We start from the raw sequence: 16,587 nt of genomic DNA, 5'->3' as shown, positions 1-16,587 counted from the left end.
AAATAAGCTTGTCAAGCAAAATCAAAGATCAAAATGATGCTCATTTGTTTTTTGATGTGAGGGGGATAGTGCATTTGGAGTTCATTCCACCAGGTGAGACTCTTAATCAAGCCTTCTATTTAGTGGTTCTGAAAAGATTCCGTAATAGTGTGTGACACAGAAGGCCTGATTTCTGGCTGACTCGGGCAGGGAGGGGTACTGCTTTTGCCAGCATCACAATGCACCCACTCACGTAAGCCATCTCAGTGTGCCAGTTTTGGGCAAAAATCAGCATGTCTCTCTTGTCCCATGCACCTGACCTCACTCCATGTGACAGTTTTTCGTTTCCATGAATGAAGGACATGAGATGGCAGTGATTTGACGACTTAGACGAGGTGAAGAAAAAAACAAGGGAGGTGCTGTCAGCCATCCAAATAGATGAGTTTGAAAAATGTTTCCAAGAATGGAATGGCAGATTTGACAACTGCACTAAGTGTAATGGAGAGTATGTTGAAGGTCATAAGGATATTTTGTTAAAAAATTTTTTGAATACATAGCTTTGAAAAAAAATTCCAGCTTTTCGGCGTTCTCCTTCATAGGTCACTGTATGTTGGAATCAACTCGATAGTAGATTTAGGGTTTGAGGGAATGAGATTGGGGACTGGGGAGTAACTTTAAGCAGACACAGATTTTCAAAAGGAGTGATGAAAATGGTCAGGAATGGGATAGTGGTGATGGTTAGACAATTTTGGAAGTATACCAAGAACCCACTACTGAATACATACTTGAAAAGGGTAAATTTCTTTTAACTAAATTACAGTGAAATGTGAGAGCCAAAACTGAACCAAAACTGCCATGTTTTTTTTCTGGGTGGTGTTTGATGGGGTGGTCTTTCTATTTTTCCTGTCACTGTCAATAGTTTCAAAAGACATTAACATAGTAGTGTATCAGAAACACTGGGATTTAGGTTCATCAAATTGCAATACAAAAGCCCCCTGGGTGATTCTGAGTCATAGCTGAAGCCTTAGAAATGGGAGGAGAGAAAGGGAGAGGTACCAGATTGTACAGGGAGGGTGATAAACTAGAACTCTAAAGACTATGGAGCACCTACTGTTCCATACAAAGGTACTCATCTTTGAACTTGAGAACAGTAACTCACGTGAAGTGACCACTACAAAGACATTGTAGAACAGTAGAGACCTCAGATGGGGGTGGTTGCAGTAAACCAAATGAGGATGATGATTCTGGACTAAAGTAGGGCCAGGGAGAATAAAGAATGAGGAATTGGTGTCATATTTAGGATACATAATAGACAGACGAGGAGCCCTGGTAGGATAGTGGTTACACGTCGGGCTGCTAACTATAAAGTCAGCAGTTCAAAACCACCAGCCGTGCCTCGGGAGAAAGATGTGGCTGTCTGCTGCCATAAAGAGTTACAATCTAGGAGACCCACAGTGATAGTTTTACACCGTCCTATAGGGTTAGCCATGAGGCAGAACTGACTCGATGGCATTGGGTTTGTTTTGTTTTTTATAACAGACAAGATATAGTAGCGGATGGATATGGAAGGTGAGGAAGCTGGTAATACCACTGAGAAGACTAGCAGAGCAAAGAGTTCCTGACATGCAATGGAGAGGTCAATGCAACTCTCTGCCATCGATTTGATGCCAACTCATAGGGACCCCACAGGACAGGGTGGAACTGGCCCTGTGGGTTTCTGAGACTGTTAACTTTTAAAGGAGTGGAAAGCCCCATCTTTCTCCTGAGTGGAGAGGTAGAACATAAAAATTAATTTGTGTAATATTTTCAGGAAATGCGAAGAGAATATCTGGGAGCCAACTGGAGAAGACTTTAGAGTGACTCCTAGGTTTCCAGTGTCGATGTTTCACCAAAAATAAAGAAACAATGCACAAGAAAAGCCATTGGAGTGAAAAAAAAGTTTATGAGTTCAGTTTGGGATCTGCCAGGTGTGAAGTGTCTATCAAATACCCAGGGGAAAATACACGCAAGAAACAGTGGCAAAAGCAATATTGCAAGCAAACCAAACCCACCACAATTGCGTCATTTCTGACTCATATCGACCCTAAATAGGGTTGCCAAAGCTAAAATCTTCATGGGAGCAGACAGCCTCAACTCTCTCCCACGGAGCAGCTGGTGGGTTTGAACCACTGACTCTCAGAAGTCCAAGCTTATCCGGAAGCACCACCAGGCCACAATGCATCAGCATGCAGCCATTTAGAGAGATCACCCAAGGACAGCATACACCCCACAAAATGGTTAAGAAGAAATCTCATACCAGGGCAGTGGGACTGTTCTGTTTGTACTTGTCCCTACATGTGAATGTCTTTTTGTAGGTTTCAGTTAGGCATGGGTATGAACTACTACAACGTAAAAGTCCACACAAGAGAGCTGTAAAGACGACAGGTATACCGGAAAAAAAACCACCCCCCCAAAACAGGTATTTTGAGAATATAAAACAGAGAATACTATTTTGAAGTTTAGGTATCCAGAAGAGAGTATCTTTCAAAGCCTTCCTAGATCGATCAATTGAGCTGTCTCTCTCTTCTCTCTCTTGCCCGACCACTTGCTGGCAATTACTGGTGCAGTCATACCCAACTAGTTCCCTAAAGATCAGTTTTGCTGTTTGCCATCTGCTATATCTCTGCACAGGCTGCTTCCATCTCCTGGAGTGTCCTCTCCCTTCTTCCCCAATGAAATCCTATTTTTCCTTTAACATTTTCCTCAGGTATCACCACTCCTCTCTGACCTTGAGTCAGAGTTTGATTTCTTATTCTGTGGGCCAAGTTCCTAGACAGTAAGTTCTATGATGAGAATGAGAGCCGGTTACATTTATATTCCCAAAGTCAAGCTCAGTCCCTGGCACACAGTCTTTTTGTACTCACCATCTTGGCCTGAATGGCAAGCAGTTTTCGTATGCGAAATGGTTTGACTAGAAAAGGCAAAGAGAAAGGATACCATACTTTAGTTCAGAATGGAAAAAACCAACTGACTACAGCTAACCACCCTGTAGTTCATTTTCTGCCCCTTACAACAAAACAAGATTACAGATGCTCTGTTCAGTTAGGCCATTAAGCAGATGCTCTTAAAAATATTAAAAAGTAACTTCCATAAAGCAAGGCCTAACAAATAACTAATGGTCAGTTAGCTTAACTTTACAAAGGCTAAGGCAGATGCTAATTCCACAAAGTAAATACAATATAACTAAAATGAAAACACTCACCATTTTCTTTTTTTGTTAGTAAATACAGCAAGTGGCAGACATAAGGGCACTGTTAAAATACAAAAAAACAACAACAAAATAACTTCAGCATTACAAAGAGAAATGGCAATATAGCTTGAACAGAGTAAAAACATATTTTCCTCAAATCACAATTCTACACTAAGTAAAAAGGCTTCAGAACTTCCCTGAGCAAATTTTTAGAAAGTTTCCCTTTTCCATACTACAAAAATCCCACTGTCATGGAGCCAGGAACCCTGGGGGGGGCGGTGGGGGGTTAGTGGTTATACACTGGGCTGAAATTTGATAGGTCAGTAGTTTGGTATTCCACGGGAAAAGATGAGGCGTTCTACTCCTGTAAAGGTTTACAGTAGTTCCCTCGCAACCGCCCCCCCACCCCAAGGGATGAACAACAGAAGCGTGGGTGAAGTGAGATAGCGGTCAGTATAAGAAATGAAAACAATAATGATTTATAATTTATCAAGGGGTCACAAGGGGGGGAGGGAGGAGGGAAGGGGAAAAAGAGGAACTGATACCAAGGTTCAAACAGAAAGTATATATCTAGAAAATAATACCAACATATGTACAAAATACAATTGATATATGGACTGTTTTAGGAGCTGTAAAAGCTTCCAGTGAAATGTTTAAGGCAAAAGGAGCATTAAGGGAAGCATACACACGAAGGAAAAAAAACTACCATCAAGTTAATTTGGACTCTTAGTGACCCTTTAGGGTAGGGGATAACCACCCCTGTGAGTTTTCCAAGCTGTAAATCTGCATGGGAGCAGGGAGCCTCATCTTTCTCCTGAGGAGCTGCTGGTAGTTTTAAACTGCTGACCTTCTGGTTAGCAGCCCTATTTGGACAGTTAGATGTCTCAAGATTCTGAAATTCTGGTTACGGACAGCCCTACCAATCTCCAAGGGGAATTTTCATACACGTTACTGCCCCCACCCAGAATTCAAAGTCTTTGAAGATGCTTAAAATTAAGGTGTTTAGACATACTGTAATTTACTTAACCACTTAGTCTCCAGTTTGGCAAGTATCACTCACTCCATAAACTTGTTAATTAAATTACTGACTGATATACTACTACTATAATATCCTATGCAATTTCAAAGTGTCCATTTGTTGAGGTCTTCTTATTCTAGATTCTATACCCCTGAAATCAATTCTGACTCACAGGGACTCTATAAAGTAGAGGTGGGGAACGTTTTTCTGCCAACAGCCATTTGAATTTTTGTAGCATCATTCACAGGCCACACAAAATTGTCAACTTAAATATTAAGTCTACTTGGGGAGAGGGGCCAGCATGCCATACCCGCATGGAGGCAGGCCAGGAGGGAGGAACAGAGAGCCAGACTGGGCCCTATGCTGGCACGCAATGCGCAGAGGATGACATCCTGGCTGGGAGCTAATGGGACACAGAGAGGACTGGGCAAATGACAACAGCGCATGCCACACTGTCCCCTTACTGGAGCAGACTGCGACAGAGGACATTTCTGGGGTCCCATGGTGGGGAAACAGCATGACCTGAAACCCCCAAAATGGAGTGAATCAAGAAGGGAGCATACCTGGATAAACAATCTGGAGGAGAAAACAACGGGGCTGTTAAGGGGGGACAAGGGGAGAGGGGGAGTGGTGATGGTGGTGGTGAAGGAAGTGGTATTAACAAACTCAGGGATAAGGGAACAACAAGTGATTCAAAATCGGTGGCGAGGAGGGTGTAGGAGGCCTGGTAGGGCTTGAGCAAGGGTAATATAACTGAGAGGAAATGCTGAAACCAAAATGAAGGCTGAGCATGATAGTGGGACAAGAGGAAAGTCAAAGGAAATAGAGGAAAGAACTAGGAGGTAAAGGGCATTTATGGAGATCTAAATATAGACATGTGCATATGTAAATATATTTATTTATGATGCCAAGGAAATAAATCAATGTGCATATATTTATAGTTTTAGTACAAAGGTAGCAGATGGATATTGGGTCTCCACTCAAGTACTTCGCCAATGCAAGAAAACTTTGTTCTATTAAATTGGCATCCCATAATGCTCACCTTCCCGATAAGATCACTGAAGACAAATGTATGCATAAACAAATGTGGTGAAGAAAGCTGATGGTGCCTGGCTATCAAAAGATATCGCGTCTGGGGTCTCTAAGGCTTGAAGGTAAACAAGCGGCCATCTAGCACAGAAGCATCAAAGCCCACATACAAGAAGCACACCAGCCTGTGTGATCACAAGGAGTCAAAGGGATCAGATATCAAGCATCAAAGAACAAAAAGCACATCATTGTAAATGAGAAGGAGTGCAGAGTGGGGACCCAAAGGCCACTTGTGGGCAACTGGACATCCCCTTATAGAAGTGTCGCGGGAGAAAATGAGCCGGTCAGGGTGCAGTGTAGCAATGATGAAACATACAGCTTTCCTCTACTTCTTAAGGAGGATGTACACTGGTACAGATGGGAAATGGAAACAAGGGGGATGCAGGGCAGAAGAACCCCTCAGGACCAGTAGTGAGAGTGGTGATATCAGGAGGGTGGAGCGAAGGTGGAGTAGAAAGGGGGAACTGATCACAAGTATCTACATAAAACCCTTCTCTGGAGGATGGACAACAGAAAAGTGGTTGAAGGTAGACGTTAGACAGTGTAAGATATGAAAAATTAATGACTTGTAAATTATCAAGGGCTCATGAAGGAGGAGGGAACCGGTAGGGAGGAGAAAAATGAGGAGCTTATATCAAGGGCTCCAATAGAAAGCAAATATTTTGAGAATGATGATGACAACAAATGTACACATGTGCTTGACACAATGGGATGTATGCATGGATTGTGATACACGTTGTGCAACAAGCCAATAAAATGATTAAAAATTAGTCTACTATATTTGATCAAAAAATTAACTCACCGCTATTGAGATACCTTGGGAGAAATATGAGGCCTAAGGAAACCACAAGGGCAGTTCTACACTCTACTATAGAGTAACTAATAAGTCAGAATCTACTCGATGACAGTGAGCTTGAATGTGATGGCTAAAACTGCTGCTCTTTGGTGAGGCGTGTGATGTTAGCTGATATTGATGATTTTACGGGCTTTTTATGGTCGGGACATTTGGGTTCCAATATGGCAATATATACAGTAGACAGCCTCATCTGGTGCAGCTGGTGGGCTTGACCCACCAACCTTGCAACTGGTTAGCAGCTCAATGTTTAACCTATAACACCACCAGGGCTCCTTTATTCTAGGTCAGAGGTCAGCAAACTAGGGCCACCTTGCATTTAGAAATTGATACCTGTTTTCTCAGTACAACACACATGTACAGGCAGTCCCTGGGTTACTATGTATGAAGCAGAGATAACTATTTCCTCTTCTGTGTTATATAAATTTGTCCTTACTTTGAAATGACTGAATCTACAAATTCATATTTACCTTCACTTGCTGCATGTTCGGCTTTTAAAAATCACTGAAAAGGTTTCTTGCATTTAACCCAACCACCCACTGCTGCCCCATTGATTACCAGTTCATAGCAACCCTACAGAACAGAGACTGCTCCGTAGGGCTTCTGAGACTATGTTTACAGATCACCTCACCATTCATCTGGGGAGCAGCTGAGAGGGGCGGGGGCAGCAAACTGTCAACCTTGCAGATAGCAGTCCACTGTTTAGCACACACTGCCACAAGCCACTAAGGATCCTTCTTGTGCACAAACCCCACCCCTGCCATTGAGTCTATTCTAATTCATATTGACCTTGTAAAGGGTTTTTGAGGCTGTCAATCTTTAAGGGAACAGACAGCTTCATCTTTCTCACATGGAGTGGCTGGTGGCTTGGAACCACCAGCCTTGCACTTCGCAGCCCAATGCTTGCCTCACAGCGCTACCGGAGCTCCCTTTTAGACTACAGTAAGGTTAAATAAGAACCATATGTACCTATTCCTACCTACCGACAAATTCTACTTAAAGATTTAAAAAGACAGTGAAGCATAACTCTCATTTGTAAGCCAGGCACTGTTTGTTCATAGGTGCAACAAATAGTACGGAAGTGCAAACCTAAAATATTTACCATCTGATTCTGTATAGAAAGCCTTGCTGACACTTCTTAAAAAATACCAGAATGTGTTCATGAGCATGGGATGATAGCTTTTTTTCCTTTCTTTCATAAAGGGAAAATATAATAGCCACAAAATAAAGCAAACAAAAAGTTCAAAGTTATCTGGTCCAAGAATTGGTGGGTTCAGTTAGCAGGCCTTTCTGTACTCCACTATGCCACCAAGATATCTCAGCTTCTTATAGACAGTATTTATGTCATGGGGTCATGTAATTTAGCGTACTCTGATAATCTCTACACTTTAAACAGTATATTCAGACCATTTATCCTTAATGTAATTATTAAGATGTTAATACTTAAATAAGAAGCACTGGGCAGCTGCTAACTGCAAGGTTAGCAGTTCAAAACTACCAGCTGTTCAGCAAGGGAAAGCCAGAGCTTTCTACCTGGCCTTACAGGGTCACTATGAGCTGGCGTCGAAGTGATGACAGTGCATTTTGTTTGTGCTAAGGCTTCAGTATGCCATCTTAGTTTTTGTTGTATGTTTGTTTCCATTTCTCTAGTCTCTCCTGCTTTCCTATTAATAGAATTCTTTTGAAAAATCAATTTCAACTTAACTGTAGTTTTTTTTGTAGTATATCTTTTTTATAGTTGGAGGCACAGGGAATCCAGGGCGGATGATCCCTTCAGGACCAGGGGTGTGAGGGGCGATACTGGGAGGGTAGAGGGTAAGTGGTTTGGAAAGAGGGAACCGATTACAAGGATCTACATGTAACCTCCTCCCTGGGGGACAGACAACAGAAAAGGGGGTGAAGGGAGACGTCGGACAGGGCAAGATATGACAAAATAATTTATAAATTATCAAGGGCTCATGAGGGAGGGGGGAGCGGGGAGGGAGGGGAAAAAAAGAGGACCTGATGCCAAGGGCTTAAGTGGAGAGCAAATGCTTTGAAAATGATTAGGGCAAAGAATGTACGGATGTGCTTTATACGATTGATGTATGTATGGATTGTGAGAAGAGTTGCATGAGTCCCTAATAAAATGTTTTTTTTTTTTAAAGAAAGATAACTTCTTTAGAGTCTCCAGCAGTGGTTCTCAACCTTCCTAATGCCGCGACCCTTTAATACAGTTCCTCATGTTGTGGTGACCCCCAACCATTAAATTATTTTCATTGCTACTTCCTAACTGTCATTTTGCTCCTGTTATGAACCTGGTGACCCTTGTGAAAGGGTCGTTCGAACCCCAAAGGGGTTGCGACCCACAGGTTGAGAACTGCTGGTCTACAGGAATCTTAAGGAGCCCTGGTTTTGTAGTAGCATCACATTACTACTTCAATTAAAGTGTAGAAAACTTAAGGAAAAAATTATCCGCTGCTCAGACAGGGAAATACTTGATAGCAGAGAGAGTTAAGCCTGGGAGCCTAAATCAGCATGTGATTTAGTACAAACAGTTTGATAGGTACACAACCACACCCATCCATTTCCGTACTGCCTGCAGCTGTTTTCCACACTTAAACCAGCAGAGTTGAGTCAGTTGTGACAGTATAGCCTTCAAATCTAAAACATTTATTGACTGGTCTTTTAAGAAGGAGCCCGGTGGAACTGGGATGGACATGTACTGGTCCACGAGCTAAGAGTTCAAATCCACCAGTCACTCTGCAGGAGAAAGCCAAGACTGTCTGCTCCAGTAAAGTTTACATTCTAGGAAACCCTAAATAGGGTCACGGCGAGTTGAAAGGGACTCGATGACGAGTAAAGGACCAAGCAGGGATTCTGTCCCAGAACCCATGGGGTGTAGCGGTGTTCAACTAAAACACTCCCCACTGTGCTAAACAGGATCGCAAATAAAGTTGCCTGGCTTTACCTTGGGGTTGAGACAAAGGAAAAGTAAGTCTGTCCCGCAGAATTTGTACACACAACCCAGCTCTATGTAGGTCTGCAGTGGCAATTTCCACTCTCAGTATGAACTGAAAAAATGTTTACTGTTCCCGTTCCAGAAAGACTGCAGCATTGCTATCCTCTCACCATCACATCTGACTATCTCTTGATGACGTAACTTTTGTTTAATTTTATGGAGCTCTGGTGACACAAGCTCAGGTGGCATAGTGGGTTACATATTGGGATGCTAAACACAAGGTCAGCAGTTCAAAATCACCAGCTACTCCATGAGAGAAATACAAGGCTTCCTACTACCCCAAATAATTTTGGAAACCAACAGGAAAATTTTACCCCGTTCCTGTAGTGTAGCTATGAGTCAGAATTGAGCTAATAGCAGCAAGTTTGGTTTGGGGTATTGGTGGCATAGGGGGGTTACACATTGAGCTACATGGTTGGCAATTCAAGTCTGCCAGCAGCTCCATGGGAAAAAGATGAGGCTATCTCCTGCCAGAAAGATTTACAGTTTCAGAAACACTAAGGAATAGTTCTATTCTGCCCAATAGGGTTGCTATGGGTCAGAATTTATTCAGTGGCAGTTTTTTTCTTAGTAGTCCCAACTAGAGTACAGTAACCTGTGCTAAATTTTCAGCCCTCTACAATGCTTAGCACATGCAATTAACTTAGAAACATGACTTTAAAAATGAAATCAATAGCTAACTTCCCTTCCTAAAGGCAAGAAGAATTCATCTATGATGAGTGGCTCATGCGATCTGTGAACTACTGATAGTCCTTCTATGTGCTCCGACAGGAAAAGGTTTTCTTGGCATAACAAATATTTTTAGTGGGAGGATAATTATGCCAGTCAATCAAAATCAGTCCATTGGCATCTCAGGAAAAGCAATTTTATCCTTATTAACTTTGATGACGTTTGTGCAGTGTTAAGCACAAATATGCACAGTAAGTGACCCAAAGGATTCTGGGGAAGTGCCTTAAAAGGAAAAGATGGCAATTACTAGATCACCCAAGGGTCTGCATTTGAGATTCAATTCTGGTCTGTAACAGTTTACTCCCTTAAAAGAAGATATAAAACACATGGTAAAACAAGTTTACATGTGTTAAATCTGAGAGTAAATTCTTGTTACGCCATTTGTTATTTTTGTTCTATATGATCACTATCATTTCATTGAGTGGCATTTGAAACGCCTAGGGTGCCACAAACACAAACAAGTACTATCTGATCTATGTCCGATGTGGTCCAATTGCTACTTACCAGTATATCATCTTCCAGTGAAGCAAAAAAGAAGCCATAGAGCAAGTTGACCTGGTCTTTCTGATCAATGAAGTCAAACATTGCAATGAGCCAACGAAAGAAAAGTACCTATTGAGACAAAAATCTTTTTGTTTACAGAAATGCAACTAGCCCAGAAGAGCGTAATCCCCCTCACCTGACTCCCCGACATCGAGGTTGTTAACAATCACTTAAACTTAGAAGCCTGTTGCATAAACTAGGATAACAGATTTGACTTTTCAATAGAAACTATTTGAGTAGAGTTCCTGCTTCAGTAATAATGTTCCCAAACTACAGGCTTTGCAGAAAAGGTCACTGCCATTACTCCGTAAGTGGCTCTTCCTGGGCAGCCCTTAAGTGGTTCTCAAGAAGTTATCATCAAAGTGCTTAAAATGATTACCTTGATGCTCCCTGCACACTTGCCGACACAAAGCCAAGAGACAGCCTTAAGCACGGAATCTCCTGCTATGAGAGTGGTAGGGATTAAGCACTTCAAAATGCGCGTGTTTACAGCAGTCCCTGGAAAATATGGAAACTCTAAATGAAACATTTTAGTGTCTCCGCTGTCCCCTGGGCCTAAGAAATCCTACTTTATACCGAGGGCAATACAACAAACTGTGTTAGTAGCCAATACATGTGAGCATCACAAAACATTCTTTAACACAGAAAAATTACCTTTAACTTCTAATACAAACATTGGCCCTAATAATTCAACTTGAAAAGGGGACAAGGATACATAGTTTCTTTTTGAGGTAATAAAAATGTCTGCAATTAGATAATAGTGACGGTTATACAACTGTGGGAATACAGCATTAGGAGCCAAAGAACTGTACCCGTTAGAAGGAAGGATTTATAATCTGCAGACAACTCAACAAATGAGTCTGTCATGGGAAAATTTAAAGGAATATTTTTGCTATCATTTTTCAGTGTTACAAAAGACTGATCTATTTAAAGCTACTGATAAATATCTTAGGTGAGTGGCTACCCTGAAGAAAAACATGGTTAAGGTTTCTAGAATTGAAATGGTTTTCATCAGTTTCAAGCCCCTTGCACTGCACCCTGGAGTAGAAAAGGAGCAGTGCGCGGGTGTGCCTGTGTTTCCCCCACTCCCTTCTAAAGGAGCAGTGCGCGGGTGTGCCTGTGTTTCCCCCACTCCCTTCTAAAGGAGCAGTGCGCGGGTGTGCCTGTGTTTCCCCCACTCCCTTCTAAAGGAGCAGTGCGCAGTGTGCCTGTGTTTCCCCCACTCCCTTCTAAAGGAGCAGTGCGCGGGTGTGCCTGTGTTTCCCCCATTTCTTTCTAAAGTCTAAAATAGCCTCACAGCTAACACTTCACATAGGCACCAAGTTCAGTTAGGTCATTTTATACTGCCTCTATTCTTTTTATTAGATATTTTATTTATTAATTGGGAGATTAATACATGTATCAAATCATTTCACAGTTCAATCACATCCAGCAGAATTGCACATTGGCTACCACAATCAGTTTCCAAACATTTTCTCTATGGACCCGACATTATTACCCTTTCTCCCCACCACCTCTGAGTTTCCCTCCCTTATTCCACTTGCTGGCTCTCTAGGTTCATCACTCCTGGTTTTCATATACCAAAGAAACATATAACACAACTTCAAAAGGGCATCCCCCAATGACATAACAGTCCTGAGATATCCTCTAATATGTACAATCAAAAACAAAACCAAACAATACAACACAACCACTAAATACATAAGATTTTGGAACCCACATCAGGTCCAGCATGCATCCTAGGGGGAATCTGCTGGATATTCAAGGCACACAGCATGCTCCAGAGGCTGCACCAATGAGAACCCACATGAGAATTCCACTTGGCGCTTTGGACTCTACCTCAGATGCACTAGAACTTGAACACTTAAGCCGGAAAATACAAGGTGGTTGAGGAAGTGGCAGACAGGTGTATCAATCTTGGAGAGCTATTGGTAGGTGGACAAATAAGGTCTTGATACATCAATGCCTTATATGTTGTCTTAAGATATATATTATTCTGGCAAAGCTGGGATGGTCATTCTGATGTATTTGGGTTTTTGTTTGTTTATATCAGGGTATATCTCAGAGGTGCTGTGGAGTTGGGGATTACCTTGCTGAAGTTGTGAAGTCAGTTTTTCTTGTTTTTTTGGTAAATGAAACCCAGGATTGATAAACCTACAGGGATAGCAAGTAGAACAAGGGAGACGGAGAAGGGGTGTAAGGGACAATGGGGACGATAAAAGGGAGATGATGTCAAGGTAATCAGAAAGAAAGAGGATGTTTGGGGACTGATTAGGGAAGCAATGGTACAATTCTCCTCGACGAGACTGAATGACGCAATGACATGACATTTGGGTTAATGCTCAAGTACAATAAATAGAAAGACCAGGAAGATACAATAAAAAAAGATCCAGGAATGGTTTTGTGCTCACATTAAATCCCAGCTCCAACCTAAGAACTATTAGTTCTGAATCTAATATCTATGTGACTTTTAAATTAATTTCTGAAGAGTGTAAAGTCTCTTTGTACTTCAATATGATGGTATTTCTAGCCTAACTATAAAATTCAGTTATGGAGTCAATTCTGGCTCATAGGGACCCAACAGCATCCAAAACGCCAAAGCCACTGCTATCGAGTCCATTCCAACTCATAGACCCTATAGGACAGAGTAGAACTGCCCCATGTGGATTTCCAAGATGGCAACTTTTTACGGGAGCAGAAAGTCTCATCTTTTTCCTGCAGGACATCTGGTGGTTTCAATGCATAATCATGTTACCAGGGTTCCTGTTCCTTAAGACTCATTTCAACTTTACCAAAATAGCTATAAACAAAGATCTGGTATTGTGAGGGGACATCAGAGAAATAACAAAAAAGGGCTAAAAGCTATTAAGGCAGCCACATTTGACCTGAGCAAATTCCAACTTAACCGAAAAATGAAGTTAGACTACAAAGCTAAGGATAATTTTTTAAGTTGTTATACACATTTACAAGTGTCCAGTGAAATGATGTGTACATTTTGAACCACCTCACACCTGGTAAACATGAGCAATTCTTACTATTAACTTTTGAGCTATCAAGAAAAAAGGGGAAATTCCGAAATAGAAAACACTTATAATAGTCTATACATTTTTTAAGAGAAGTGAATGATAGGGTCACCGTGAGTTGGAAATGACTCAATGGCAGTGAGGTTTTTTTTTGTTTGTTTGTGTATAAGGGAGTGATAAAATTATTAGAACAATCAAACTCAAAAAGCCACTTTTGTTAGGCCAAATTGAACTTTCTAAGTAAAACAAAGAACTGATTAGGGAAAAGTAGGGATATAAAATACGTGAAAGTTATAAGCTGAATTAAGTTAGCATGCTGTGCTGTTGCTTTAAAACAGACACACGATGGTAGGGTGCAAAGGATCTTACAAGGCTGTTATACTAATTACTATACCGCCAACACTACACAAAGGCACACTGGATGCAAGGACCAGAGAATATACACTTAGTATATAAGACATTTGGTCTAGATAACTCAAAATACCCCAATTCACTGGCACCGAGAATCAATTCTGAATCAGCGACCCTACAGGGCGGAGTAGAACTGCCCCCTTTGGTTTCTGTTGCTTGAACTCTTAATGGGGACAGCCTCGTCTTTTTCCGAAGGAGTGGCTGGTGGAATCAAACTGCTGACGGCCTTGCAGTTAGCAGCCCAACACGTAGCCCATTATGCCTTTGAAGATCCTCCAGTTCTGATAGCTGTCTTCGTTTGTCTTTTAATTGTAGAAAAGCTGGTAACAGTGTGGTGCAGTGTAAACACTAGAATTAGAATTAGGAGCTCTGAATTCTACTTCCACCTTTCTCACATGAAAGAAGTGTCCTAGCAGTTTCCTTATCTTAAAGAATGTTTAGGGTCTAAAATATCCTCAAAATCTGATACCAAGGGCTCAAGTAGAAAGCAAATGTTTTGAGAATGATGGCAACATATGTACAAATGTGCTTGACACAATGGATGGATGCATTGTGATAAGAGTTGTACACGCCCCCAATAAAATGATTTTTTAAAATGTAAAATAAAAATTTTTAAAAAGGTTAAAAGGTTGTTTTCAAATAAAAAAGAATACTGATGAAGGGTTATTCATCTCATGAGCTTAAAACAAGACAGAATGCATTTGCACAAAAGACCACACATCTTGACTGACAAGTCTATCCATCGTATTCATAATGACATGTGACGATAGGCCATTATCACAATATGCACACACACTTTGGCTCTTAAGGTAGCTTGAACATTGAATGATTTTATCAGATTGGTGTTAGGAGAATAGTAAAACTCTAGAACTGCAATTGATTCCAACTGAACAAGCTAAGTGTGGGAGGCAAAACTAATAGCAAACTTATGCCAGAAAAATCCCCTCTACATACCAAACTTGCCACTGAGCGCCACATTTAAGAGAGTGTCAATTCTTTCTGGAGATAAACCATTCTTCCAAGCCACATTTTCCACAATTTTGAAGTGTTGTTCCCTGTTTTGACCTTTACTCCTTAAGGTTTTCATGGAACCTGAAAAAAGGAACAATAAAGAGTGGGACCTTAAAATTCTTTCAGTTCACAACAGTACAAATTTGGGATTCTTTAAAAGCACAGCTCTATGTAAAAATATTCTTCCTCTAAACCCTTCAAGGTCTTTAAAACTCTCAGCTATTTAAACACAATATAGCGTCTTTAGTAAGGAAAACTGAATCGGGTCCTGGAACCAAAGCTGGAAAAGCACTATGGGGCAACTAGGTCAATGGGCCTAACTTAGTTCATAAAGGTAATGCTCTACATCAGTGGTTCTCAACTTCCTAATGCTGTGACCCTTTAATACAGTTTGTCATGGTGTGCAGACTCTCAACCATAACATTATTTTTGTTGCTACTTCATCACTGTAATTTTGCTAGTTATGAATTGGGCGAACCCTATGAAAAGGTAGTTCGACACCCAAAGGGGTTGCAACTCACAGGTTGAGAACCGCTGCTCTACATCCTAGTTTGATGAATAGCATCTGAGGTCCTAAAAGCTTGTGCTTGGCCATCTAGACTACAACTATTGGATCCTTCCTTCCTGGAGCAAAGGAGAGTAAAGGAAACCAAAGGGTCAGGGAAGAAATCAGTAGATGGGACTAACTGCCCACACAAACCACAGTCTTTTATAACTGAGATCAAAAGAACCAGGTGGTTCCTGGTCACCATTATCTATCGTCCTTACAAGGGACACAATAGAAGATCCTGGAAAGAATGGGAGAAAAAATGCAGAAAATTCAAATTCATTTAAAAAAAAAAGACTAGCCTTATTGGATTGATAAAGAGGAACCCCTGAGACTATAGGCCTGGAACCTGGAACTGAAGCCACTCCTAAAAGTCACTTTTTAGTCAACAAAACAGACTGGGTTATAAAACAGTCAGTGACACCTGTAAGCAAAGTGATCCTTTAAACCAGGGGTCTTCAAACTACAGCCCACCGAGGACATTTACCCTGCCTGCCGGGTGTTTTTAACTAGAAAATAAAATATGTGCACTGTGCATAGGTATTTGTTCATAGTTTTTTAAAAAACTATAATCCCAAGAAGAAAAAAACAAAACTATAGTCCAGCCTCCCAACGGGTCTGAGGGACAGTGAACTAAGTGGCCCCATTTAAAAAGTTTGAGGACCTCCTGCTTGAAACCCTCAACCACAGGAGAGCACACAGTCAACATTTACACAAAAGCTAATATGGGATGGTCAAAAGAGGCAGGGAATCAAGTAGGGAGGAAATGAGTGTGTTGACAATTACGGGGAATATAGCTAATGTCACGATACAATTTGTATATGGAATGCTAAATTTACTAGGTAAATTTAATTTACTAGGTAAACCTACAGTAGGCACATTTAATTTACTAGGTAAACTTTCACCTAAAACACATTAAAAAAAACATTTTAAACGAACTACACGTAAAATCATTTGTTCAGACAGGGGTGGGGAACTTTTTTCCCTGCCAAGGGCCATTTGGATATTTTATTGTATTTTTTATCCACTTAAAAATTTGCCAGCTATATTTAGTGAAATATTTAATTAACTCACCCCTACTGTATTGACTGGAACTGCTTCTCTTTGGTAAAATGTAAGATGTTGCAACCAAGCACACCGCCATGGTGTCAATG

At 41.1% G+C, this 16,587-nt stretch overlaps 1 protein-coding gene across 1 annotated transcript in view; it reads right to left on the bottom strand.

Annotated features, from left to right (window-relative positions):
* CENPI (centromere protein I) overlaps nucleotides 1-16,587 on the bottom strand; it is a 96,684-nt gene that overhangs the window by 77,108 nt on the left and 2,989 nt on the right. Inside the window, exons 3-7 of the mRNA XM_075538601.1 lie at nucleotides 14,830-14,967; nucleotides 10,821-10,939; nucleotides 10,403-10,510; nucleotides 3,221-3,269; nucleotides 2,883-2,929 (exon numbers count right to left, since the gene is read on the bottom strand). Coding sequence (XP_075394716.1) covers nucleotides 2,883-2,929; nucleotides 3,221-3,269; nucleotides 10,403-10,510; nucleotides 10,821-10,939; nucleotides 14,830-14,967 — 461 coding nt within the window. The remainder of the gene's footprint in view (nucleotides 1-2,882; nucleotides 2,930-3,220; nucleotides 3,270-10,402; nucleotides 10,511-10,820; nucleotides 10,940-14,829; nucleotides 14,968-16,587) is intronic.

This window comes from Tenrec ecaudatus, chromosome X (assembly GCF_050624435.1).
Source record: "Tenrec ecaudatus isolate mTenEca1 chromosome X, mTenEca1.hap1, whole genome shotgun sequence".
Taxonomy (NCBI): domain Eukaryota; kingdom Metazoa; phylum Chordata; class Mammalia; order Afrosoricida; family Tenrecidae; genus Tenrec; species Tenrec ecaudatus.
The sequence above is the reverse complement of the archived record's forward strand: the minus strand, read 5'-3'. Positions and strand labels throughout refer to the sequence as shown.